This window comes from Trematosphaeria pertusa, assembly GCF_010094035.1.
Source record: "Trematosphaeria pertusa strain CBS 122368 unplaced genomic scaffold BU26scaffold_20, whole genome shotgun sequence".
Lineage (NCBI taxonomy): Eukaryota > Fungi > Ascomycota > Dothideomycetes > Pleosporales > Trematosphaeriaceae > Trematosphaeria > Trematosphaeria pertusa.
This window is the reverse complement of record NW_022987231.1, coordinates 514340-541801: the sequence shown is the minus strand read 5'-3', so window position 1 is coordinate 541801 and position 27462 is coordinate 514340. Positions and strand designations below refer to the sequence as shown.

The window sequence follows — 27462 nt, the reverse complement described above, 5'->3', positions numbered from 1 at the left end:
CTAGGCGGAGGCTAGAGGCTAGCAACGGAGTGCGGAAGAGAGGAAGGCAGAGATGAAGGCAGAGATGAAGGGCGAGGGAGAAGGAGGGACTCAAGGGGGGAGATGGGGAAGGGGAAAGTTTTAAGAGGGGTTGGGGGTTGATGGGAAGGTAATGGAGAGGGTGTTTTGGGGGGGGGGGGGGGGGGGGGGGGGTTACTAAGCTTTCTCCCATGCCTATCATACCATTGCTATGCTATGTGCCTCCAACGACCGACCGCATATCATCGACCATTGCATTGCACCCCACCAGGCGACTCCCAAGCCGAAGGTCTCCCCTATCCAAATCCTCAGTCAGATCCCCATCCCCGAGCCCACCACGCCCTTCTCCACACGTCTCCACCGCCGCGCCTCCCAGACCTTAGACAACGACCCGAAGAAGCACCCTGAGGAACGCATTCCGCTTCGCCTTCTCCTTCGCAAGCGTGCGCCCATCCATCGTGTACTTGCGGAACTCTTTGTACGAGCCGAATTGCTTGAGCGGAGCGCCCGTCCGCTTGTGATCGATCAGGTTGACGATGTTGACCATCGCAGTCTTCAGCGCCTGTTCGCGCACCCCGTTAGCACTGCCGCTCTCTTCCAAGCAGCCTTTTCAGTCCGCTATCCTTGCTTGCTTGCTTACTTACCTTCTTGCACCCGCCAACCGTGCTGGGCACGGCGTCAACGCCAACGTCCTGGCACAGCTCCTGCCATTTGTCCAGGCGGCCGTAGTCGGTGCCGTAGAGGTCGTGGAACTCGGCTTCGATGGCTTCGCCGCGGCGCTGCTTTTTCTCTGCCTTGGACCAGTTTTGGTGCTGCGCTAGGGCGGCGAGTTGCGCGTTGAAGCGCGCGCTGGGGTTGGGCGTGAAGGCGGCGAATTGCGAGAAGTAGGTGGCGGCCATGTTGTCTGTCGCAGAAGTATGGAGGGAGAGTGTCTGTCGGGTAGTGTAGGCAAGGGATGGAGAGGGATACGTTCGTTCGTGCAGGCCGAGGCGTGGTGTTGAAATAGTGGGCAAGATTGAGGGAGGGCTGACTGTTTGCGAGACGGCGGTCGGTTTGTGTGGTTGGGAAAGCAAAGCTTAGCGGTGGGAGGGAAGGGGAGGTTTCGTGGGCGGTGAGACATGTTTCGGCGAGAAGAGCTGCGCTTTGACGGCGCCGTCGACGTTTTATCTTTTACGGCGGCGCTGGAGATGTGCTGCGGATGCCACGCGCTACTGCTATCATCTGAGACTGTCTGGAACGAGGAGATTGCGGTTCCGCTGGTGAGGCGGCAAGAACACTCTGTCTCGTTCTGGAAAGGGGAAGTAGGTCATGTGGCGTGCAATTCACCACCGCTCGGAGCTGATGGTGGCGAGTGACGAATTGTACACGCCACCCGACGCAGGCATCTGCCTTCCCTTTTTGAGGCTATCAAAAGAGCTGGGGGCGCCGACAACACCGACAACATGAATCTTCGGAAGCCTTAATTTCGGCACCATGTCCCATCAGCCCGTCACTGAGGTAGAACGCTCGAGATGTGGCTGGTCAGCTCTCGGGCAATTCCTTGGAACAGGCGTTTGAATTATTGAGGAGCGGACTGGAAAAGCAAAGCATCGAACATTTGGTGCGCGTTTTTGACTTCCTGAAAAACCGCTTGTGCAGGGGTCTTGGACCGGTTTTCCTCCATAAGAAAACTGCGTTGTCATTTAATTACCCGTAGATCTCGCTCTCAGCACGAAGGTGTAGAGTGCTGGCTTTTTAGTCGACGTCGTAAGAATACCCTGCCAGCGCTCTCCATCGCCAGAGGCCAGAGTTGTTTAGTCCCACGAAGGAGAAAGACATACAGAGAACGTCTTGCATTTTTGGACTTTTGCTGGCTGATGGAAGGAAGCCGTAGAGTGCGAGAGGAATTAGCGGGTGAGTGCTTTATATAGCCCATACCTACGGGCTTGCATCGCGTGGAGCTGAATGTACAGTGACAGCTCCAGTGCTGTGAGAAAGGAGACATTTTGGGTAACTCTTGTGGATTCGATAGCCTGTATGCCTAGATCCTTTGTCTTTGGACGAGACGAGTTACGTTGGAAGACGAGGTCTCCGACAAGCAACGCAAAAGATGAATTCCTCCGAAGTTTTGGAAGCACAGGACCCCGACGCCTCTATTGGTGACTTCGGGACATAGTTATTGGCTCCTTGAATCCGGCATGCAGATGCTCATCTTTAGTTTTAGAACTTCCGTATTTTAGTCTGCGGCACGAGGAACATGAATTTGTCGGAGAGCCGATTCTAGTGCGCCATCGGGATCTGGAAGATCGAAGTGAGGAGTTGAGGAGGCAGAAAGGGAGGTTTATATACTTTATCGACTGCAGCCGTTGTGAGGGCGGCCTAGAATTAAGCGACATCCGGTCTACGACAGGCAGAAGAGATCCATAAGTGTGTTGGCTGGTGGACTTTGGTACCCAGATCTGCTGACCGTTCCTCTCGAACTGTTCCATTGCATTACGAAGGCAGGAGGTTCCCAGCAAGCAGCGCATGCGTCTTTCTTTTTAGGTCTTCTTGAACCCGGTTCCTCTTCGTTGCGTCTACCCAGTACGCATTGTAGAGGAAAAGAGGCGGCGAAGTCCCTCATATAATGTTGTCGGCGAACGTTTTGGACAGCCACAAAGAAGAACATGATGTGTGGGGTTTCTTCTTTTTAGTCCTTCACAAGGCGTGGGACTGAAATGAGGAGTCCAATAAAGTAAGTGGAGGTTTTATATGCCCGCAATCTCGTGAGCCGCTCGTCAATCCAAGGGGAGAACGAGGTTGATATCCTACGATCCCCGATGGGCTGGCTCAATTTGTGGCGACGTCCACCGGTTGTACACATGTGCCTTGGTGGAAATTGAGTTTAGACTGTTCCGCCCCATCTTGTTCAACTCCGGTGCATTTAAGACTTCATCGGAGAGGTGTGCGGTTCGGAGCCAGAGAAGAGCCCGGAAATACTCATGAATGTTTTAGCGGCTTCATTTTAGTCCAACCTCAGTTCAGCAGGAGCGCATACCTACAGCAGCTGTTTTGATTTAGTCCCTCCGTTGAAACAAGTAGCCTTGGGGTGGGGAGTAGGATTAGAGGACGAGAGGCCATATGCCCCTGAGTTCGCGCCGCACGCCGAAAGACCCACTGAAGGGAAGGAAGAAGCCATAGTTTGCATTGCGAACATGCTATGGCAATGCCTGTAGTTCGAGGACATGCTTCGTATTCCAGCGAGTTTGTAGTGCTCGACTAGGCCAGTGGCCCACCCATGAGGGTGAAGACTCAAAGTTTGGAAACGGGCGTAGGACCTTGTACTGAAAGATTCGATCGCAACCCGGGAACTTCTCATGAAGGTTACGCATCTCCGTTTTAGCGCAACCCGTCGAGGGATCATGGATGAGATGCTTGCAGTACTTTTTATCCTCGATAGGAAGAGTGACGTGGTTCTGGTAAGGAAGGAAAGAGTAAACGGGGAGGTGTTTGAAATCTTGTATCCTGAGCTCCTTGCTCAGGACATGAGTGGAAAGAGGCGGTATTTGCGGCTCAGCGTAATACACAAGCTGGATTGCTTTTGCGATGGCCACATCTCCTGAACATCGTTTGAATTCCTCAGCTGTTTTGAGACACTCTTCTCCAAACCGGCGTGTAGTCCTTTGGTATCGACCTTTGAGATTTCCAGCAGCTGATGGACGAAATCCCGTAAGTTCATCTTGCTTCCCTTCTAGCGTCGTCGGTCTTGTCGCTTTGTGCGCACTGTGAAGTGTTGGCAGTCCTTGTATGTTGGGACCAGAAGCAAATCCGCAAGCAGACCATTACTGCTTTCTGCCACCAATTTTTGTCCAAGCAAGGCACGATAGCAGACATCACTTGTTCCGCTTGTGTCTTTTAATTCCCAGGAACGAGGAATCCACAAGTGGAGAGTGAAGAGCCAGGATCGCGGAAAGGCGTACTTATATACCTTAGGTAGGCAGCGCGACGCGGCCGCGGAAGGCTCGCCCGAACTTCACCAAGTCAGAAACAATCCTGAATCCAAGCTCCAAGTATAGTGTCTCCAATAAGCCACTTTTATTGGAGAAGAACGAGCAGAGCCATCATTGTTCTCCATCTGGTTCTGGTTTTGTCGCGCAGTCCGAGGTGGGAGTTAGATATGGAGATTGGGTGCTCCAATGTGTCTGTATTAGTTGAGTTGCGTTTTTGGTCTGAGAGCCGGAGAGCGTTTTCTCCATGGAGCCCCGTGATTTTGATATGTGTCCGGAAGAAGGGAGGAGGCATAGTATTCCCTTACTCCCCTTTTAGTCGTCCCTGAAAAGGAGTGTGGGAATGTGGTGGAACGGATGTAAGGTGAAGGAATGAACTTATATACTCCCGCAACTCACCCAGTCATCCTAAAGGAGTCCAGCCAGAGGCGCCGGTAGTGTGAGAAGAGCTGGGGTTCCAATCTTATAGATTATGTTGAGCGTGCTTTTCAGGTGCGATATGGATCTTCGAAGCGTCTCCACGGAACCGCCTCATGCGAAAGTTCGCTCGATCTTTCGAGCCGAACACCGAGCCAGTTCCGTCCCATACTCGCGACGGCTGTTGTATTCTTAATAGCAAAAGAGAGGTCAGCAACTCCGCATAAGTGACCATCGTAATCAGTTTTCGTCGCGCCCAGAGGCGCGACATTGTGCGTGGAACTGACGCTTTTAGCTCTCACAAAGTAGAAGCGAGAACTTCTGGTGTAGTAGAGTGGATGTGGGAATGAAGTGGCTTATATACTCCAGCAACCCACCCATATGTTCCAACAGTGGCCGGGCAAGGGCCGGATAGTGCATGGGAGAACCACAATCCAAAATCATGCCTACATTTTGACATTTTTCCAAATCTGACTGAAGACTGAGAGAAATCTCTCGAGAGCCCCTGCATCAGGTTGCGTTGATGTGTCTTTTTCTTTGAGTCGAACAGCAAACCAGTTCCATGGTCCTTTTCCATCTTTGATTTGATGACGAACCTGGATCGTGGATCCTCCATAGATCCTCATCCTCGGTATCTAAGCCCCCAGGAAATACCCGACATACGGACGTATTATTCGGCATTTTGGTCACTCACAGGGAGGCCTGAAGAGGGGCGAAGGACAAGAGGTGAACTTTCCATATCCTCCCACACCAAGCTACACCCCAAAGACATAGCGGCGGAGTAGTGGCATTTGTAGTCAGATACCCGTTCCATCCTGGAATGCTGATCACCTCTTTCGGCCCACTGAAGTCTTCCCAACGCCACCAGTCAGACGACCCCATCTTCTTCCTCTTCTACACTTTAGGTCAGGCAGCGGGCCAGTCACATCGCGATCGATCATTTTCAATAGTAAAGGCGGAGGCGACCCGAAGATCCCATCGGCATGATGTGGGGGAGTTTTAGTCCCCCCAAAATGGCGTGGGGAGTCGTAAAGCAAGAAAGAAGGGAATGCGGAAGGGTTTATATAATCTATCCCATCTGGACATCCTTCAAGAGCATAGGATGGTAGTTTGTGGGCTTGTGGCGACGAATCCGTGCGTCCGTCCCATGAAACGATATACCCAGCTCTTTCACGCCGTTTAAACCATCTGAACCCCAGATGGTAAACCGCAAACATTCAGTGGATGTCAGAATGCTTTTAGACTCGCAGGGACAGCAGACACAAAGTCCTCCATCCGTCATTTGTCGGTTCTCTTTTAGCCAGGCAAGGAGACGGGGCTGCCGCCATCGGCCTCTACTTCGCGAATTTTTAGTTCCCGACGCAAAAGCCGTAGAACATATCAGAGTCTCCCAAGCGTTTTGGTCTTTCGGGAAGGGGAAGGAATGTAGTGAAGACCAAAGCAACGAGGAGAGCGAGGGGCTTTATATAGTCTTGACCGCTTACGTCGTGGAGTAGGACACTGCAGCAAGGAGCAAGAATCATCTCCATGCATCGCGGATTTTTTTGTCTTTGTGTCTATCCGTGCGTAGCGCCTTGAAGACCGCCAACTAACTGTAAACATACCACCTCTTGCCGTTGCTATCGATGCGTTGAGCACCGCATAACTCCAAATTCCCCCATGCAAAGCCACCGGCAGAGGTTTTAGAGTCGACGTGGGATACCGAGTACCAGGTCCACCATGAAGCCGTTTTCGTTGACTTTTAGTCCCCCAGGAGGGCAGAACATGACTCGATGACACTCGTGTTTTAGTACCCACCGAAGGAGATCGCCGTAGAGAAGCAAGAGAAGAGAAGTGTAGGCAGGGTTTATAGGCCCTCCCTCCATCCATCAATCCCTCCCCGCCATCGTACGCAAGAGCTAATCTGTCCGGAGAATCTGGCACTGCTCTCATGCCGTCCCTGATGTCAAGACTTTGTTCCAGCGCTGTCGTCATGCTCTTGGACACTTCCCTCGCCAGTCCACACACATGTAGATTCACGAACGTCGTTTTGGACCCTAGGCACGGAACGAGCAGTCTTCCCATGGGTTCGTTCGGATGGTTCTTTAGCCGCGCACGTAGGACGCAGGATGTGCACATCTTACTTTGCTGTCCTTGTTTTAGTCCCGCTGACGAAAACGACGAAGATAGCAGTAGTGAGGTCCAGAGAGACTGGAAGGAAGATGGGGGTTATATAGCCCTCGACCAACCGCAGAAATGCTGTGCCGAGCCAAGCCCGAGAGAGTCTGGGCGGGTTTCATGACGCCGTGTTCGGGAAGATTTATTGCCTCCGGTCCTAAGCTCCGGAACGCTTTCCCGCCAGTCCACTCCATTCCACACATACCACCTCTTGGAGTTGGTTTTTAACCCCGCTCGCATACCGGGGCGACCGGTCTCTCCATAGTTCTGTAGGCGGGCCCATTATAGTAGCGCAGACGAGACGAGGGACCTCCACATCGTGTCTAGGAGGGCCGCTTTTAGTCCGCCAAAAGGACAGGACATAACTTTTGGATGATGTCTTCTTTGGCCCCTAGTGTAGGAAGAGAAAGAAAATAATTGTGGAGAGAAGAAGTAAGAGGAGAGAAGGGGTTTATATACCCGCGGACGTCTAGCTTAGGCTCATGTATTCGCCGTTCTTGGAGTTTCATTCCTCGTGGGAAGCGGACCGAGCAACCTCGCTCTCCACCATTCTCGATATCGATGGGTTCTAGTAGCGTCAACACGGGGCCCCTCCCGTGATTGCGTAGCCGCGTGATTTTTTTAGTCCTCCGAAAAGCCAAGGCATAGTGCTTTCCTGGTATCTTCTTCGCTCCCCTAAGGGAGAAAAACAATAACCGTAAGGAAGAGAAGAAGTAAGAGGAAAGAAGAGGTTTATATACCCCCAAAACCCCAGCTCAGGCTCATATATCCATCGCAGTCTGAGTTTCATTCCTAAAGAGAAGCGGAACAAGCAAAGCTCCCTCCCCGTCGCCTTCGACGGCAACACGTTTTAGTGCAGCAGCGACGAGGCCGGACCTCCACATCACCGGGAATGTGAGAGCTTTTAGTCCCCCGGAAGGACAGGACATGAAATCATTTCATTCTCTTTTAGTTCCCGGTAAGGGAGACGAAGAAGGTGTAGAGAAGAGGAAATTGTGGATAAGAGGAGAGGGAGGTTTATACAACCCGCCGCCGTCCGGTCTCCGGAGTAGCCGCCAGTCCAGTCAGCGTATCAAACGCCGGGTCGGCTCGGGTTCATATTGCATCTGAGGATCCTTTTCATTTTAGAGATCTTGTTCCTCACGCCCGGGAAGCGGATGGAGCGACCAAGCTCCCACGTTGTATGATGCATTTTCCGGAGCAGATAGAATGCAAGACCTTCCCATATATGGGTGTGGGTGTGATTTTCGTCCCACCCAGCTCGTCTCCATGACCTGTTTCTCTCTAGCATTTTCGTTCACTCCTAAGAGCAGGAAGGCCAGACGCTCCATAATTAGGGAAGCTTGCTTTTTATTCTTCTCCGCGGATAGAGGCGAGACCTTCCCATGGAGTCGGCGTGGCGACAGTTTAGTCACCCAGAGGGAGGGAGAAGACATGTCCAAGTTGAAGGTAGGTTTTAGTTCCCCCAAGGGGAGAAACAGATAGTCGTAGTGATCCAGCGAAGCGGGGAGGGGAAGGGTTTATATACCCCTACCCGTAACTAGCGTTCGAAGATACATCGGATGGAGGAGGGGATAAAGAAAAAGCAGATGGGTGATGTTTCCCCCAGTCCTTCTCTCGTTCCCCACGACGATTGACGACAAACAAACGTTCTTACTCTGATCGGAGAGGCTGCTGGCAGACGTTGAAGTCCCATCTATTTCTCTCTCTAGTACGATGCCGTTGAAGAAGAAGTCTTTTTACAGTTACAGACAGACCAGATGCCCACCCACCCAGAGCAAAAGCACCATAACACCTCGCTCCATAAATCAGTTGAACCCCAATCTTCCCCCACCGACCCATATTCACAGCCCTTTAAGTTCCATCCCTAGAAACGCTCACACTACATACCCCCCTACTCTTTACCCCCATTAACCTTCCCCATCCTAACCATCCACGTCAAAAGATCCACCTTCGTCACCACCCCCGTAGCCCTAAGTTCGCCCTCCACCCTCTCCGTCACAACCGCGGCACTATTCCACTCAAAGAACTTATTCAACTCACTAAGCTTGGTATCCTTGGTAATCTCGACAAACTCCCTGCGCTCTTTCTCGCTCTTCTTGCGCCCGCCCTCGAGGTGCAAATGCCCCAGATCCGTAACCACCTCGTGCAGCTTGCGGAAGTCGAACATGACGTCCTCGACGCTGGACTTGGGCGTCGCGCGCCCGGACGCGATGTAGCTGAGCAGGTTGCCGAGCGTGACGAGCCCGACGAGGCGCTGCTTGCCGGTGGAGGGGTAGAGCGACACGGGGAGCTGGTCGAAGCCTTTTTCGCGCATGGTTTCGATGGCTTCGCTGCAGGGGGAGGTGGTGGGGATGTTGGTTACGGGTTTGAGGCGCAGGGAGGCGATGGTCGCGCCGTGGAAGGGGTCGTTTTTTATGCTGGAGGAGCGGGTGCGGTGCAGGGGCGCGGAGGGGGTGACGGGGGGTGTGGGCGGGAGGAGGTCGTTGGCTGCGAGCCAGTCGTCGTCTACGAACTGTTCGGGGTCAGTAAGCACATTTCTAGTCTTCGTATCTGTAGATAGCGTGTATAGCGGGGAGAAAAGGGAACTTACCTTGCTGAGGTAACTCCGTATACTGTCCGGCAGGATAACCACAACCACATCATCCTTCCCCAAATTCAGATCCCTGACCGCCCTCACCGTCGCATCAATGGCACTCCCGCTACTCCCACCACACAGTATCCCCTCCTCCGTAATCAGCCTCCGCGCATACTGAAACGCCGTCCGATCATCCGTCTTATACCACTTATCCACCACGCTCTGATCCAGCACCTCGGGGATGAAATCATACCCAATGCCCTCCACCTTATACGCCTCGTTCTTGTGTTCCTCGTTGAGCGCCTCGGGCAACGCGAGGATACTGCCCTGTGGATCCGCAGCCACGATCTTGACGTCCTTGTTGTGCTTCCGTAGACCCCACGCGAGCCCAGTGATTGTACCGCCAGTCCCCGCGCCAGCGATGCAGCATGTCACCGTGCCGTCCGTCTGAGTCCAAATTTCCTCCGCGGTGCCGTACTCGTGCGCCAGCGGGTTATCCGGGTTCGTGTACTGATCCAGAATATGCGCATTCGGCAGCTCCTTAACCAATCTCCTCGCAACGCCAATATGGCTCTCCGGACTATCCCACGCCGCACTCGTCGGCGTCCTCACCACCTCAGCGCCCAGCGCCTTCAGCACCGCCACCTTCTCCGGGCTCATCTTCTCCGGCAGCGTGATGATAACCCTGTAGCCTTTCACAGCGCCCACGAGGGCAAGGCCAATGCCCGTGTTTCCAGAGGTCGGCTCGATGAGCGTGTCGCCGGGCTTTATGCGCCCGGACTTCTCGGCTTCCTCGACCATGCGCAGCGCGATCCGGTCTTTGACGCTGCCGCCCGCGTTGAACATTTCGAGCTTGCCGTACACGGTTGCTTCTATGCCGAGGGACTGTGGGATCTTGTTGAGCCGCACGAGCGGCGTGTTGCCGATGTTCTGCGTGACGTTGTCCATCACGACGGGCGGGATAGCGGGGCGCGTTTTCGTAGACATGGTGGGCGGTTGGCGGAAAGGCTGGGTCGCAATGGCAGAAAGACTGGCGAGCGAAGTATTTGTTGTGGTGTAAACAGAGACCGTGGGCTGACTTCGAAGATGGTGCAATTCGCCTCCCGTATTGCAAAGAGAATCTCGCGCTCGCTCACGCTCACGTCAAAAGAAACTCAGCGCCTCTAACCCGCCACTAGCCGCCCCGCGGTCCAGCCCGCCTTACTAACCAGCGCTAACCCCCTTTTCACTAGCTCAGCCTTACTAGCTGTGACTTCGCCCAAGTTACTTGCCCCACCATTCACCACGTTGCAGCGTGTTTCGAAGGGAAACAAGGAACAGGTACATCTCCACGTCCGCGCTCCCTCTTCCCGGTATCAGTCTGAGGTCGACGGAACACAGAGATCCAACGCAATCAAAATATACGAGCTAGATTGCGCAACACGGCACTTAGGGGCCATCTGCCGGCATTGCGAATCGCTTCGCGAATCGGTTGTACTCAATATCAAGGGGCGAGGCATGCAACAGAGATTCTTGGAAACGTTGGCTAAGTATATCAACCGCGTGCCGGCCTGTGCGCCTCGCGTGAAGACGTAGCACTGCAGCGGCAGCGGCAGCGGCGGTGCGGAGACGGTCTAGTGTACGACACAAGATGGAGATCCGGAGTAGGAGGTCGTCAGACACAACACAAGAGCTTACTCTGCTGAATATAGAGTCTCCTTAGCTGCTAACAGAGAGAAATTGGAGCTGCGAGAGCGAGCAGCGCGCCCGAGCGGACGCTGCTGGCAGCTCGATGAGGGGCCGGGGTGTTGAACTCCGTTAATATATCCTGCCTGCGTGCCTGTGGATCGTCACCCTAAACACACCATCCTGCATGCAAGTGCAAGTGCAAGCCCTGAAGCGCAAGACTCGTCACATGCATGTGCCTTTTTCCCAACCCACCTTTTGCGCCCCATCGACCTCCTCGGTCCGAACCATACCTCCGATAAGCCACCGCAACCGTGCCGCACGCCTGACCGGTACGCGCCCCTGTTCCTGCGATACGAGAGACGTCAGGATAAGCTGATAGAGGCCGGTTCTCCACCGATTAACGCCGCAACCCCTAGTCAGCGCGGGCGGGAAGGAAGCGGAGCGTACGGAAGACTGCCCAATCCGGTGGTTTGGCCTGATCAACCCCAGCCCCAACCGCTGCAATTTGTGATCTGGGTGTGCTGCCACCTCCACACCAAGGCACACAGCCCAAACGGTGTCTGAGAGGATCTCGAGGAATGGTGGGTAAGCTTACGGGTCGCGTCAGGCCTAGCCTCAAGCATCCCAAGTGCTTCCTGCTGTCGTCACCTAGTGGACGGGCGAAGCGGAAGATCGGCGAAGCCACACGGAATGATATAGGTACGCTGTATGTACGCTGTGCCGTATTAGATTAGGTTCGGGCCGAATTCTGTTGAGCTATGCTTCGCTGGTGGTCAGAAAGGACAGCGTGACGAAGGAGGACGTTCTCCAGTCCCGACCAGCCGGATCAGGCGGGAAGGCACGCAAGCATGTCAGCAAATGATGCTTGACGCTTGGTTGAGACATGCGGACGGTGGAAAGGGCTGGTGCAATGGCAGCGGTAGGCTGTGTGTAGGGCTGAACATTAGGGCCCACTTTTTATCCATGGCCTTCTGAACGTCTGATCAGGCGCTGACGAGGAATGACGATCAAGGATATTGTTTCTGCAAGAATAGACAAGAAAATATGCGCACGGCATGTAAGACTTCGCATTCATCGGTGTCGTTTGTTGACCCAGCTGGACCAGAGCGCTGGAGAGGATGCGGTGTAATACCCAGCGTGAGGGACGCTGGTTCTTGCTCTGATTTGACGTGACTAATTCTCTCCCTCAACCACCAGCCATGCTCTTCCTGGTCCTGCCATCATCGTATCGCCCAATTGAGACTGGGTGCTCAACTCCGCGGCTCGCAGGATGCGGCGAGGGCAAGCACTTCACCCATTACTGGCTCGGTCTTTCGGACGTAATGCACGCGCGCTCGCCCGGTATCCGTAGGAAATGGTCAGCGGCGACCTGAGCTCTTCTCCACTGCGCATGACCGCATCCTTGGGTGCGAGGCTGACGACAGCCCATCCGCTCTATGATGGTGTTCGGCGATTCTCATAGCTGCTCCGCAATCCATTCGAACCAGCTCTTCACGTCCACGCCGCCCCCAGTCACATTGCCCCCCTTGACCGTGACGCTCGTCCCCACCTCCTCCATTTGTGCAAACTCGAAACTACCCTCGCCTCCTTCGCCTAGCCATTCGCGCTCCTCATCCAGCGAGTCATCCTCGCCGGCAAGGGCAACGCCCGAATCCTTCAATCCCTTTGCCCTGCTCTTTCTGACTTCGGATATTGCCTTCTCCAGCTCGATCTTCACCAGATGCGGGGGGAGTGCGGTGAACAGATCCATTTTGTTGGCAGCGATCAGAACCTGTATTTCCTTGGGGCCCTTGCTAGTTTTGGCCCCCGTATATCGCTTCTGCAGGGCTAGCAGAACGTCATGTAGGTATTCGGCTGCCTCGTTGAGCCCCGCCTCTTCGGCAACCGACGCGGCGTCCACGACAAAGATGATGCCGCGGACATTGGTGGGGTTGACCAACTGCGTCGTTGCGAAGTGGCGAAGCTTACCGTGGCCGGGGGTGTCGAGCAGTAGGAAGCGGCGTGCTCGCTCATATGCAGGGTCGCCTGCGGAGCGGTAGTGGGCCGAGTTCGGGGTGTAGCCTTCGGGCAGGAGAGCCTCGATGGCGAGAGGAACCGTCGACGTGTGAGTTGGAAGGACAGTGTTGCGCTCGGTCTGGCGTTTATATGTTAGTCGGACAGGTTACTCAGGAGCTGTGGTACAACTGGGCAGGCGGCATCTTGGGGGAGCGGTTGCAGGCTCCGCGCCCCAGGCAGATGGGAAGGACCCACCAGTGTCAGAAGCGCCGTTTTTCCGCCGCCACTGGGGCCGATAAGCAGGAATGTCGGGAGCGTCGTCGGGTTTGCCTTTCTGTAGATGAACTGGTGCAGCAATATCGGCAGGAGGATGGCGAGGATGAAGGTGAAGGCGATGGTCGAGAGCTTGGGCGCAAAAGCCGCCGTGAGCCAGCTGTCCTCGTCGTGCCAGGCCATGGAGGGAGGCAGTACGGCGGGTCCGGTGGAGATTTGATGGCGGGGATGCAGCGGACGCGACCACGTCGCGAGCTCACGATAGGGCCGGGGTGGTCGGCGGGCGGTTGGTTGTTTGTTGATGACGACAGCGCGTTGTGCGTCAAAGATCTCGGGCAACGACGCCAGTCCCGCCGCGGCTGCCTTGCCGAGCTCCCCTCGGGAGCTAATCGCGCCCGTCGTACCTTCCTTCCACCTCACCCAACAGCGCGAGGTCGCGCCTGCCGTCACAGCCCAAAGCTCCGTCGTGAATAGCGTCCTCGATGGGGAACAATTGCCCGCCGCTCGAACAACTGCTTTTCACGCGCTACATTGCACACATGACTCGCGCGCATCACAGCCCGAGGACGGCTTGTAACCAGAAGGGCCTCCTGCTCGATTCAGAACTACACACGCTTTTAGGGACTATATAATCATACATTGACAAGGCCACCATCATTAGCACTTGGTCGTCATCCGCCTCTTCGCCCAGCCCCCCGTCCCTCGTGAAAGAAACCCGTGGCCCATGATCCATGCCCCGTCATTTCATACAACCATGACCGCGCCGTGTCCACCAAGCCATAGCGACGACGAGCTAAGCGCCCGGTCTTCGCCAGAGCCCGGTGAAGCCAGCATAACAAGAAGGGGTATGTCCGTCCATATTTTTTTACCCATATGCATCATGCACCATGCACAGTCGAACCCATTGCACACCCGAGAGACTCCCATGACAGTTTCCGAGGGAATGCAACACCCAACACCGTTTTCGCATCTCCTGTTGATGCGGGGAACCGTTATAGAAGAAGCATTAAGACAACACGAAGCATTGAAACTAGGAAAGAGGGAATATGTCGCTCATGCAAGTCATAAGAGTCATGACATGACAGGGAGGCGCTCGTGCAGGATTAAGTATGCTGGGGAGGAAACCGTGATGTGAAAGAAAACCCATGGCGACATGACTGGGTCTGAGGAAACGAGCAGGCAGAGTACGAGCGGGTGGTGGTGTGCCGTCGAGCGTCCCACGATGCAGGATGGTTGAGAGGCGGGAGTCCAAACTCGGCAAGGCGCTAATCGTTTCACCATGGCTGCCTGCTTAACAACCTCCAGTATTGCCTTGTTATGCGCTCCTTCAGTCACCCCGCCCGCTTGATCCTTGCACATTTGCGTTGTCATGCTGTGCGTAATGCCAGTCCGTGCGTGGTTCGGTCGGTCCACGCTCGTGATTGGTCGGGGAACGGGGTGCCGCTCGATACTCCAGGAATGAACATATACGGGGGATAAAACATAGCTGTCGCGAAACCGGAGAGTGGTGCTAAGGGTGTGCAAGGGTGCTTTCGTCGCTTCGCAGCTATGGCCTGTGTCCAAGTGCGGCTGCCACTCGAGCCAGACTCTCACCGGAAGCGCATTGTCGTGTTGAACTCGCTAGTAGACGTGACAAATGGTGAGGAACACTCGGTCTCCATCAATACCCAGCGTGGGCATGTACGTCCGGGTAATATCCGCGGCTAGTCTCCATTCCTTGGAACCGTCCGCAGTTGCCGACCTGCCAACCGGTGGCCATAGATGCCGGGCCTGGGAACTCTTCTTTGATCCTACTAGTACGCTCCGGTAGAGGGAGTCCAGGAGGATCAACCTTTGGCGGGATGCTCTCGTAGATGGGCGCGGGATAGTACTGGTAGTCGTTGTGCGTCTCGATCATCTTGGTGTCGTCTTCGTCGACCATATGCTGATCTCCTACCAGTCCTTCCACAGGGCCCCCGCTCAGCGAGCTAGCGGAGCTGACTGAGTGGCTTCCCACAGGGCTCGGGTCAAGCGAGTACGTGGTGCCTCTGTACATGCTTCCGCCCATAGCCGAGCCACCGCTGCCTGAGAGACCATTGCGATAGCCTCCGCCGTATCCTCCCCCTCCATTGGAGCCTAGCCCGTGAGGGCCGGGTCCGCCAACACCTGAGCCTCCCGCACCTCTTGAAGCGTTGGCATTGTGAGGGCCTTCGTTCTGATAGTGGCTGGGCGATCTGCCGCGGACAACCACGGGGTGGGAGGATCGGGCGGCAACCTTGACCCAGCGGGCCTCGCCATCGCGGGGATTCTGGACGTTCGCCCAAAGCTCCACAATCAAATGATAGTATTGCTGCTGAGCTCTGCGCTTACCGTTATTTGCGGTGGCCGACTTGAACTGGATGCGTTCGAAAGCGTGTTGGTAGTTGCTGTTCGCGTGGCTGGTTGGCGAATACTGCTGGGAGGGTTCGGACTCGCTCTGCAGCGGTAGTTGCGGGCCTGCTATCTGGTTTGTCTGGTGAAAGTTGTTCAGACCGTAACTGCTGTGCTCGTGACTCTTTCCGGGAGGTGTAGGCGCAAGGAGCTCCTTCTTCATCGGAAGCTGTGGTCCCTTGTCGCGCTTCGGGGTGTGCTGAATCAGCTCGATGCTTTTCCCAGCGGTGCCGTCTACGGCGGCGGCAAGAGAAACCGCGATAGACTGTATCTGTTCCGGGGCTTTGTTGCCGCCCTGACTGAGATATAACCGGCCGTTGGGAATCCATGGGCTCAGCCCGTAGGAAACATTGACTGCAAAGTAATTCCTGCGATAACAGGTCCAGACACGGTCGGAAGACCAGAAGAAGCCCTTCTCGATCTTAGCTTCAATGTTGGGAACAACGGTCGTTCCCTCGCAGGTGATATCGCAGTAGTTTTCCTGTGCGTTGAAGGGTGGGCTGTCGGTATGACGATCAGGCTGAGCCGCATACCCTATGATACCGCTGGTAGCATACGAGGTCGACAGCGGCATGGTCGTGGGCAAGACACTCCTCGGAGTCTCGGGCAGGCTGTAACGAGTAATGTCTGAGTGGCGAGGGGAGAGGGTGTGGGGATGGGGATGTCGATGCAAGCCTGGTGTTGGTGTAGTATAATTATCCCTGGCCGACGCACCCAGAGATGGTGACACGGGATTGCCCATCCCAGGTGATCGACTCGGAGGTAACATAGCCGCCGTATTTGAAGAATCAGTTCTATGTGTAGCTGTCAGCTGTCATGCATAAAGCTCGGGTTTTACACGCACGAATGCGCCACAAAAGGCTACCTACATGGATGATAGTCGTCGACTCGACATGTTACTGAAACCGCTATACGAATAGCCGTGGGTATTGTTTGCTAGGGGGTAGTTGTAGTAGGAGGGCGTGGCTGCAGTCTGGGTAAAAGGCGAGAAGGCTAGCGACGATGAGGCGTTGGAGCTGGGGGAGGTGGAGATAGATCCTGACCCCTCGGAAAGGGCCGTACCAGACTGATAGCTACGACAACGTTAGTCAACCCAACAAAACAATGCTAATCGGCCAGAGCGATGCCAACGGCAGTGATGTGTAACCAGAGAGTTGGGTGGCACGGTATAAGTTGTCAACTCGGACAGGGACGGTATGGATGGGCATTACCGCTAGGCTTGTCGTGTGATCAATGTGACAGACCGGCCTGTTGGAAGAGCTAGGTGCGCCATGCGTCCGGGACGTGTGCGACGGGACAGAAGATGAAGGACATGGCGACGTGTTTGTTTCGGCGGTTGTGGAAGCCAAAGCTTGGGCAGCACCTGGCGAGGAGGCGTCGAGGGCAGGCGGGACGTGGGCTGGGGGCCGCAGGGCAAGGCAACATTGCGGAGCCCGCTATGCCTGCCCGGAACGAGAGGAACCAATGAGAGGGGGCAACTTACGGTGCGTCGGGTCGATGAGCACTGTAACGGCTTGTATGAGCAAAGGCGGGCGCCGACTGGCCTAGAGCACCTTCGCGCCTTAGCTGATCGGGAACGCCAGCTGCAGCGAAACTATGATGTGCATGAGCACCAATGTGACCGATGCATTCTTGCTCCGAAGAGAAGGGGTTTTCCGATGCCAACGGCAGAGGGGGTTGAAGCACTGCTTATGCCGCGAGTCAGCCAATCAGTCCGAGCCAGCGTGGGTGCTGTTGAACAAGGCGTGGGACAAAAACGGACAACGTGCACTCGCTGGCAGTGGTTGCCAGTCCAAGTGCGCGCGCGCGGGACGCGGTGGCACAAACCTGCTCCGCGATCGGGTGGCCGAGGGGAGGCGTGCAAGAGCGCACTACAGCAGCGGGCAGAGAGCGAAAACGACGGACCCACAGTGTGTAGCAATAAATAGAGGGGAAAATACAGCAGTGCGCGGATGCGCCGCGGATCAATATAAGAGAAAACGCGGGAGGAATGTGGAATTTGTGGAAGAATGCGGAGAAGGGCGCCGGTTTATGGATAGAGGCGTGCAGCGCGTGGATTGCAATGAGGGTTTGTGCTTCTCGCAGAACATGGGTTGGCATACGTGTGTTTAAGGCTGACTTACCTTGATTCATTATTGCAGACGCAGCCGCAGCAGCAGCGCTCTTATAATGCCCGTTTTGGCCCTGACGGACTCTGCGAATCCCTCGAATGGCCGCTCTGGGGGAAGCGAATCTCACGACTCAGCTCCTTCGCGCTGCGAATCCGACGGACTGGGTCTGCAGTCAACGGCGCCGGCTGTGGCGAGCGCGTCCTGGTCGCTGACGGCGCTGAGTCGTTGCTGGCGTACGGTCGCTGAATCCTCGAGATCCCCGATCCCGCGAGCGCGCCGGCGTCGTCGAGGGGACCGCTGCGAAGAAGGCGTTCGAGGACGGCTCTAAGCGCGTAGGACGGCTCGAACAGGCGTGGTGAGGGCCGCTGAGAGCTTGTCGATTGCCGTTGTTGGCTCGCTTCAAGGGAAATCTGGGGCGGTTTAGCCGGCACAGGGGCGGGATCCTCGACTAGCTGCCGCTGCCTGCTGGTGGCTGCCAATCCGTCAATGCTGGTGCTGGGCGTGCTGGAGGGTGTGTGGCCCCGGCCAACAAGCAACGCAATGCGCACTTTATCCAGCAGATTGGGTTCGTGATGCGCCCTCGCTCTGGCCACACCGACACCTCGACGCGCGAAGCTGCTGCGAAGCTTAGTCACAATGCTCGACAAGGCGGTGACGGGATACGGGCAACTGACAGTCCAAGGGTGTTTGGAAAGGCTTCCACTTGCGGAGCGGCTTCCTTTGACGTTGGAGTTGCGGCTGCGCGACACCTTAAACCTTAAGGTTAGAAATCTCGCCAACACGGGACCCCAGGTCGTCAGGTGCGCTTTGCTTCTTCCCGCCTCCACAGATCTCGAATTGCGCGAGATGTGCGCGCACAGACAGGCACTGATCTGACCCCTCCCGGGCTACTGGCCGGCTGCGACGTCGGCGGTGAGATCGCGGTCGCTATCAAGCCCCCGCTGCGTCCTGTCAGTTTTTTTTTGGCGTTGCCCAAAAGGCCATGTTGTAATTTCATTGAAACTTACCAGGTTCTGCTGCAGCGACCCAAAAGAAATGATGTGGCGCCTGCTGCTTTCGAGAGTGGCTGTTTCGGCGGGGATGCTGACCTGTTGTCGAGACTTTAGCGATCTGCGCGGAGGCCGGGTTCGCGGATCTGATCGATGGACGTCCTCTGCACCGGTCCTCTGGCGTAGGCAGATACGATGCCAGTTTCGAACGCTCGGATGCGGCAGGCCGGTAAGGCAGAGACACCCGGACGAAACGGCAATGAAGCTGGGCAAAGACAATGATGGTGACGGATTCGACAGGAGTGAAGGCACGGAGCATATATGCACTGGACCTTCACCACGATTTCGGCTCCCTGCTAGTGGAGGAGTTGCACAAGGCCGCTAGGGTGCAAGAATCCCGTGATCTTTGTTCTCGAAGCTGCTTGGTAGGGTACCAAAATTGCAGGACAGAGACAATGAAGCAGAATGGACTGTGCGGATCGGAAGAATCGAGGATATACGAAAAGGGGAATAGATGGCGGGCGGAGAATTATTGAGATGGTGAGATCAGAAGACGCAGGAACGGTGGGCGAATGAGAGCAAGCGTAGAGGGGCGGTAGAAGTACAGTGCAGGCGAGCAGGAACGGCTATGGATGGATACAGGGTAGGGCGGGCTTGGGAGATGATGTCGGGTTGTTTGGCTGAAAGGAGAAATCCTACCAAGTCGGTAGCTTCAACGCATCTCTCGACGATGGATCAAGATTCAGCCCCGAGCAAATGATGCGTATTGCGCGGCTCAAACCATAGCCGTCTTCTAGCACCACCGTAGCATTGGCAAGCTGCAGCAGCGACCATTTCCCAAAGCGGCCTATCTATATCTCCGATGTCAGGGAGAGAGGATTTGCCCCAGGGCCCAGGCTCGCATCCTTTCTCGAAATGTCTCTGGCCCACGCTGCGCTTCGCATTCCTTGCACCAGAAGTGTGGCCTCAGTCGGCAGGCCGGACAGGCCCACAGTGGTCCGGGCCAGGGATTGGCTGGCCGGCAGAGGCATCACCTTCGGTGCAGCGACGCAGGAACATGGGCCACGACACCTCGCTCAATGGGGCGACTCGACACGGCAGCACACTGACCGCCTGCTTGGGACCGCGATGTTTCATCTCGTCAGCGCGCCCAGAATAGGGCATGCAGCGAACGGATGACCAGAGTTTGCTAGGCGGGCCGGGCAGCGGGCAGGCTGAACATTTGCGTCCCTGGACCCGGCCGGCGGCCAAGAGCAGGCTGGCCATGGAGCGTCATGGGCCCGGCCGCCGCTGGCCATGGACGATGAGGGAAAGCGAGAGCGCAGAGGGCAAGGAGACGAGCTGCTCGAGGGCCGTTACCTGTCACAGAGACGGTAGCGACGAGGACGCCATGCACGCCGGGCGGGCGGCAGTCGAGGAGACGAGTCCCAGAGCGGAGAAAGCCACCCACACGGCGGCGCACACTGGCAGGTCGCGGAGGGCAGGTGGGCGGCGCGAGGATGGGCCAATGCAACCCTCCGGGCGGAGGAGTGATGGGCGGTTCGAGTTAGAGCACTCGCCGCGGTCACTGCGCCATCACCCGGGCGCCGCAGTGAATTGGACCCGGCAGCGCGGTCGAGCTGCGCAACGCTCCGGAAGCAGATACGGCGGGCCATCGTCGGTGAGCCGTGGCCAGTCGCAGCGGCGCGCGCGCGTCGGCGGGCGTGACGGGATGCGTCGGCGGGCGGCATCGCGGCATGGTGGTATGTATTGGAGACGATGGGCGGAGCGAGTGGTGAGTGGTGAGTGGTGAACGGTGAAGACGAGACGAGACGAAAAGCAGCGATGCGATGCGATGCTAGCCCTGGAGCCCTGGAGCCCTGGAGCCCTGGAGCCCTGGAGGGCGGCCAACACGCAAGGGGGCAGGCGATGCGGGATGGGATGGGAGCAGCGGGGGGCGCGAGGGAAGGCCCTGGTGACGTGCAGCTCCGCGGTGCTCCTTCCCGCGCCATCCCGCTTCGGCCCTAGCGCCGCCGCCGCGCAGCCCACGCCCAAACCTCCTCAATCGTGCGTGCACAGTAGACGAGGCACTGCGATGCGCTCCTCAACACCACGCCGGCGACGACTCCCCCCTTGCGCGCCGCGCTGGCGATGCTCCACGCGCGCGAGGTGACATCCCAGTCCCGGGCCTGCCTGCCCCGCGTGTGTCTCGCACGTTGCCGCCGCCCGCTCTCCCAGCACTCGGCGCTGACCGCCGGCGAGCTCTCTAATCTATCGGCGCTGCATTCCTTGCCTCCAGCTGCGAGGCGCGTCGATGGCGGCGGCCAATCGCTGGCCGGCCGCCCTCTCCAGCGCTGCAGAGGCACCCGTCCAGAAGGCTGGCGGCAGCAGCCAACATGAGACCGCCCGGACGCTCCCCCTTCATGCCAGGCCTGGTCATCTGACGCACCTCGATGGAGAATGCGAGAGCAGGGCTGCGGCTGTCTCCCGACGGCCTCACCGCGCACCACGGCGCCGCCCCCAGCGCCCTCGGCACTTGCCAGAGCGCCAGAGCATTTCACCGCGCCAACGCACGGCAGCCCGTTGGGCGTAGATTGAGATGGTGGCTGAGCGGGTACGTTGGAGATCACGGCTGCTCTCGGATGCTGCAGCCCCATCAATAGGTCACAAGATATTCAGCTCCCCTGCAGGGAATCCGGCTTCGAGGCACACCAGCCTGCAGCCTCCCGCTCCCCGTGACGGCGAAGGTCGGGCGTCCAAGCAGCTGCCACTATCCGATTGTCTTCTGGCGGCCTGCAGCAGCCTCGACTGCGCTTCGGGAAGAATAGGAACCGCCGCGGTGAAGACTCCACTGTCTCAGCCGACTCGAACTGGCTCGATGGAGGCGGTGTTGTGCTGGAGCCGTCGCGCCTCCTGGCTCCGGCCATCGCGTACCATCAGTTACACCGCGTCGACTATCGCGGCCCCTTCAATCACTGGGTCGTCAGAGAGAGCTGACATGATGTCGTGATCAGCCTCTGCGAGCAACGTCTGCCAACAGCGGTACGGGCCGCCACTGATGAGTATCGAAAGCTATCCTAAGCACAACCAGCGAACGGCTCAACCGTCAATTCCTCCGTCATTTCCACCGTCAACGCTAGCCGGCACCGCAAACACCTCGTCTTTCCCGGGTCGCTGGCTTTGTCTCGGGTGGGCCGGCGCTCGACCCAGATCCGTCTTCGCCTGATTCCTTGGAACTGGCCTCCAGCGATTGCCTCGATGGGTCAATGTAAGGTGGCAAGTGACCCGGCATGACGGACGTGTCCGAGGCTGGATCTAACACACGAAGAGCACAACTTTCGAGTCCTGTTCCTAACGCCTTCGAGAATATGAGAGCCGATATCCTTTCGAAGCATTCTGCAGTCTCCAGCAGCGCTACTGCTGCTAGACATCGGTGGCGGCTGTCAGCTGGCAATCATGCCAACTGGCGTGACGAGTGCGAATGGATGGAGCCACAAGTCCGCTAATTTCAGGGGCGCTCTCACCCTCAGAGCCTCTCGCAGAAGAGGTTGGGAGCTATAGAAGAGATCAACTATGCTTTGAAGCCTGGATGGGCGCATTGCGAGCCTCCTGCACGACCTGCCATTTGCAACATACGGACTCGCACAGCCGATCCTCGTGAAACTGTTGAACTTCTAACCCCACACTAACGCTGTGGGATGCTGTGGACAGATTTCTCTTTTACTCAGCGGCTTCCTTTGGTCAGCGGATCCGTCGGTCTGTGGCTATCCATACAGCTTCCGCCTCTCCATGAGGATGGTCAAAGCCGGCTGACCATCGCTACACAAACGACCTGATACCCCATGGACGAGCTCCCCGCGACGTTGAGACTCTGTGCGCAACTAGTCTCGCGCATCGGCTTCCGCAGCTGTGAGAGATGATGAAAGTCCTTTTCCAAAACGTTCTTTGATGTTATCTTTCATGCGAAGTCCGGTAGCGAAGCGTTGGCGTTGTACGGGGCGGCCGATGGCATCCGAGGGACATAGAGCCACGAAATGCTGGCCTGTCACGCAAGTCGAACCATGGCTCGCCCAGCATCACGCACTCACCATATCCCAGGGTTCGCCATCCAGTACAAAAGAGGATACTGGGGAACTGACGGCTAATTACAGCGCACTCCACCTTGTTCAGAGCGGACGGCGCCACTACGCTACTCACCAGGTACGGCGTCTAGAGCACTTTGGGGCGCTTTTCGACGACTACTTCCTTTGTTGGTTGACCTCATACCCACGATGGAGCTTAATTGTGCATTTGGGGATCCGCACAGCGTCATGTCCGTACCGCGTACGACCATTAATCTGCAGATAGCCTTTTGGCTATGCTCTCGGCGAGTCTCCGAAAATGGGTACAATGCTGCCGTTGTGAACCGTTAACCCCTCAGAACAGCTCATGAACGATTGGACCGTGCGAACGCAATGGGCGCAAACTACAGGGCTGTCCAGCGACACGGCTTCCCGCTTTTCTGTTTCTGGAGCCATGTGACGGCCGTTTGTCTCAGGCTTTGACTGGACGAATTTGCCTGTTGTAGGGTCGCCTAAGCCCCTGATGGTTCTCCGCAGGAGCACAACACGAGCGTCGTCACCACCTACGCCTATTGCCAGCTCGAACGTTACAAGCCTGCAAAACATAATCCGGGGAGAGTCAATCAAAAACGCCACGGTGCCGCAGCATGTCGATGCCATATTGATTTCATGGCGCCAGTGCCCGGCCTCGAACGAATGATTTCCTGCAGTCGGCAGCAGCAACTTCACGGCTGATGCTCATAACCTTTCGGTGTTGTCAATATGTCGAGGCCAGTGCACTCATCACGACACAGCCGCTTATCTTCTACGGCGTCCAATTATTCACCATACCAACATGCTACCGGCAGCTATGGCGACGACTGCCCCTGAACGCTGCATATTATTTGTGATTTGTGTCAGCCGAGCACAGCATTTGGCACACGATAGAGGAGTATGGGTGAGTTGTCGTGGCCCTTTGCTTCTTCATACTAGCTATGCCATCTGCCCTGCATCAAGGCCAACTATGGGGGTGAAGTCACTGATTGCTCTCTAGTTTCAGCCGAGGGCTTATTCTAGCTTCCTCTGTCGAAGGCTAGCATAGCAATCCCACGTCAGCGCTTTGCGATTCATGATGGAGGAGGCCTCTGAAGCGCTTTCCGGCTTTCGAAGCGGGCTGTGACTTCCCAGTCGAGCCACATCTCCGCGGTCGGGTGTCTCCATTCACTGGCCTGGGTGCCGATGTCCCTTCGCTCGTCTGCTCCCATATGTCATTGCAGTTTGTCAGTGCTTATGCTCTCGCTTCCAGTTCTCCTGAGTTCCACAGACATCACGCCCTGGAATTTGGATGCTCACTTTAGCCACCATGAAAACCGCAGGATCTCGTCATACTACTTCCGTATCCCGATCGACCGTAGGTTAGGGCGACAGCGCAAAGACCTCAGTGCATGCCTGAAGTCTAGCAACAGCCTCAGCCTCCGCTATTGGGCAGCAAACATCAGGGCATACCCAGCCTCGCTCACCGATGCGAAAATCTCACTCACGATGGCTGCAGAAACTTGCTCCTCGTGCTGTGGAAGCTTCTCGAGTGCGCCCCGTTCCGATCTGGTGATCTCTGACATGCTGATCGTCAGTCTTTAGTTGGTGTCGTGTCCAGTTGAACTGACCGGCCGGAGTTCACAGCAGCTGCAGGGTCGGAAAGTTCTTCGGGCGACGATATCGCCCCTGTTCCATCGGAGAGATGATGATGAGCAGTGGATAGTGGATGCGTCCATTGGGCCCAATGCCGCCTGCTTTGTTCGGCAAGTTCTTCCGGTGGGAACATCTCCGTGGGGAGGAGGTTGGGGGTTTCTCCAGTTTCGGGGGTTTCGCAATCCCCAGCGCTCGAGAGGCAGATACCCTCCTCAGGAGTTCCACTCCCTCCAGCTCTGAGAGACCTAAAGTCCGTTTCTATCATAGCGAAGTTAACCATCGTCCCAAATGCTATTCTCTCGCTGCTGCTCCATCGGAGCCGGTGTTCAGCGCACCGGATGCCCATGAAACTCACGCGTTCCACGCCTGCCCCTCAGTGCGTGCAATGTTGAACAGGCGCCGCCGCCATGAGCGAGCCCGCCGCTGTGAGATTCGTAAAGCTCTACGTTCGCATCTTCTTCTGTCGCATATACACTGGTGCATGTTGGTTTCGCGCCATCGTGAAGTGGTGAGGAGCATCTCCACATGTCCACCCTTTCTCGAACCATCGTCTTCGCTGTGGGGTAAATTCCTCCTCTCATCGTCCCGCCGCACTTCGAAATAACGACGTGGTGTAAAGCGCCGCCGACTTGCCTGTTCTCGCGCCTACGCATACGTATAAGTTGGGGGCTCTAAAACATTGTACGAAGTGCCACATGTGGCGGGAGAGCGCGCTGAAAATTCTCGGACGAAGAGCCTATGTGGGAAGAATTGTCTGTTCAATCATGGCGACAAAGGCCTAACGCGGCTTTTGCAGAAGGACATAAGCTTGAGGTTTTGCACGGCGCTCGATACCGTCATGCCCGCGGAGAGGCTGGGAAGGAATGCAAGACGAAACTTTGGAAGGGCGCATTGTGTGGAGTGTTGCCCTCATTCTTCTTTCTCCTGCTTGCTTGCTTGACGCGTGTACGGTACTGGTAATGGCATCGGGCTTTTTGCGCAGATATAGATCTACTTGAAGAGCCGAATCTACCGAAGACAAGTCCAGTCCGGCTGGGGGTCTATCATTCGATCGATCGATCAATGCCCACGCAGCGAAACGCACATCCTCGAGACGCACGAACAAACGTATACGAGCCAACGTACAAGACCTCATCAAGCGAGCAAGCAAGGCCAAAGCACCCAGCCCATAACGGCGACTTGGTCTTTCCTTGCGGCCGAGCTGCTTTTCGGCCCACTGGCTCAACCGCCCGACCGTCAGAACATAATCGTTCTGGAGCGGGGGTTTTAAACGGAGCGGAGCAGCCCGACGCAGCACACCCCATGCGGGCGAAGTGGAAAGGTTTTAGTGCCCTGGCACCAGGGAGGAAGTGTCGTGAGAGGAAGGAGAGCGTGGAACGGTACGTTTATCCGCCTTATCAGCATTGACCGACTCTTCGTGCTAATTCTCCTACTTTCCATCGCAGCTAGCTCGACGAGTCCCGACACCAGCACCGGCGTTCCTTCGACGTCGATCGACGAAGCACACACACGCCCTCGTCCACGTGTCCCGCACGTACGAACGAATGGTATAAAACACGCCAGCTCTCTGCAGAGACTCCTCCTCCCTACCCTTCTCTTCGCCCGCTCGACGGAGATTAAAATTCTCGGACGAAGAACCCCATGTGGTCTCGCGAGGTCTAAACCCGGTCGCTGAGAAGGCTATGTGTTGAGGCGGTGGGAACCAAAAACGTAAGCCAGGGGATCGATGCTGGGAGCTGGGAGCTGGGAGCTGGGACCAAAATGGCAAATCGAGCGTCTTGATGGAGAGACCTGCGGGAGCTGCGGAGGGATGAGGTCCATCGTTTCGTTTCGTTCCTTCCTTAATTGTGCCCTTGGATTGGGTATCGCCGCTGTTTCAATCTAGAGGGCTGACTCGTCAGCTAGCAGAGCTCCGAATATCGTATTCGTATAAAGCCCTCAGTTTCCGCGAATACACTGATTCTCCTCTCCACACCACATTGCCCAGGAGAGGACTAAAAGCGGCCTGCCCCTCTTTCTATGTACCCGCCGCGCAAGAGCTAAAACAATAACCACGATATAGCCATGTCTGGGGCTTTGGGTGGACTAAAAGAACCAGTCGAGGTCGCACATGCTGCAGCGCGAGAGCCGGGGCTAAAAGTCATCGATCACTTGGACATATTTTTCTGTTCGGTTCTTAAGGCATCATGGATGATGTGGATGGACTGGAAGTTCTGCTTGCGCCTCCTCACTCACTGGCTAGTGTGTTGGTTGGCTGGGAAGCTACCTGGGAAGTCTGTTCGAGGTCCTTCATGTGGGAGGTGGAAACACTTTTGAAAAAAAAAACTTTGAAACGTTCGGAGACATGTGGACGATACCTACCGAAGAGATCCTCGAGAGACTATCGACCATCAAGTAATCCAACCGCTCCTTCATTCCGGCCATGGATAGTATATAACCCCTCCTTCCTCGCCCTCTTCTTCCTCTTCTTCCTCCCTTTACAACACACTGCTCCTCGCGCCGACCTAAAAGTCATATACTATAGACTCCATGTTCGCCAGCCGGGAAGTTTAAAACCTTCTCCCAAATATCGATGGCTGGAGGGACTTGGGAACTAAAAGTACAAGGTGGCTGGGAAATGGCTGGGTGAGCCTGGGAAATAAAATTCCAACCAACATCTGATTATGTCTCTGGGAAGTGGGAGAACGGCGATGTTTATCAGGTGGGAGATAGAGGGGTTTGGCATACGGGGAGGAGACGCGGGATGTGATTATGAGGAGTGGGATGGGGGGTGGTGATGGTGATGATGATGGTGGGTTAGGTCGTGGGGCTTGGGGCTGGGGATGGGGATGCTCGCCTGGTATGCTATGGGAAGGGTTTGTAAACGGAAGGGGGAGATGGATATTACGGTAAAAGGTAGTGAGAAGGGGTGAGATGGCATGGACTAATGTTCTGATAGTGTGGAGTAATGAGCTGTGATTTACAATATTTACACCCAGTGATGGGTATCATCAATGCGAAACCTTTGGCTCCCACGTCAGGTACATCGAGTCAGCGTACTATCGCGCACACTCGCGTTTCCCAAAACGTGGCAACCACTTCCCCGTCTACCTCTCCGCTCACCTCCTCATATGTAGTGCATTCCATTTTTTCAGCGAAGCTGATGACCCGTGAATCTCGTCGAGCCTCTCTAGC

General features: G+C 56.1%; 6 protein-coding genes across 6 annotated transcripts; 1 reads left to right on the top strand and 5 right to left on the bottom strand.

Moving 5' to 3' along the window:
• Positions 1–397: 397 nt before the first annotated feature.
• Positions 398–1085, bottom strand: BU26DRAFT_494901 (uncharacterized protein; the record flags this gene model as incomplete). The annotated part of the gene is made up of 2 exons (XM_033826200.1): positions 663–1085; positions 398–580 (listed from the first exon to the last, which is right to left on the bottom strand). Exons 1-2 carry the CDS (start codon positions 915–917, stop codon positions 398–400), a joined length of 438 nt encoding a protein of 145 aa, XP_033677386.1. The 5' UTR covers positions 918–1085.
• A 6965-nt stretch (positions 1086–8050) lies between these two features.
• On the bottom strand, positions 8051–10236 carry BU26DRAFT_467602 (cystathionine beta-synthase). The gene is made up of 2 exons (XM_033825266.1): positions 9151–10236; positions 8051–9072 (listed from the first exon to the last, which is right to left on the bottom strand). The coding sequence occupies exons 1-2, from the start codon at positions 10120–10122 to the stop codon at positions 8452–8454; spliced, it is 1593 nt and encodes a 530-aa protein (XP_033677385.1). The 5' UTR covers positions 10123–10236; the 3' UTR covers positions 8051–8451.
• Positions 10237–12259: 2023 nt separating this feature from the next.
• BU26DRAFT_534873 (uncharacterized protein) lies at positions 12260–13254 on the bottom strand (the record flags this gene model as incomplete). Its single annotated transcript, XM_033831238.1, has 2 exons — positions 12260–12937; positions 13054–13254. 2 exons carry the CDS (start codon positions 13252–13254, stop codon positions 12260–12262), a joined length of 879 nt encoding a protein of 292 aa, XP_033677384.1.
• Positions 13255–14731: 1477 nt separating this feature from the next.
• Positions 14732–17166, bottom strand: BU26DRAFT_438949 (p53-like transcription factor; the record flags this gene model as incomplete). Its single annotated transcript, XM_033824320.1, has 3 exons — positions 14732–16025; positions 16350–16546; positions 17059–17166. Coding segments are annotated over 3 exons (1599 nt in total), but the record flags the coding sequence as incomplete, so codon positions are not given.
• Positions 17167–19837: 2671 nt separating this feature from the next.
• On the bottom strand, positions 19838–20865 carry BU26DRAFT_160001 (uncharacterized protein). Its single transcript, XM_033820117.1, has one exon. The coding sequence runs from the start codon at positions 20569–20571 to the stop codon at positions 19936–19938; it is 636 nt and encodes a 211-aa protein (XP_033677382.1). The 5' UTR covers positions 20572–20865; the 3' UTR covers positions 19838–19935.
• A 5506-nt stretch (positions 20866–26371) lies between these two features.
• BU26DRAFT_159786 (uncharacterized protein) lies at positions 26372–26961 on the top strand. Its single transcript, XM_033820116.1, has one exon. The coding sequence runs from the start codon at positions 26475–26477 to the stop codon at positions 26883–26885; it is 411 nt and encodes a 136-aa protein (XP_033677381.1). The 5' UTR covers positions 26372–26474; the 3' UTR covers positions 26886–26961.
• The last annotated feature ends 501 nt before the right edge of the window (positions 26962–27462 follow it).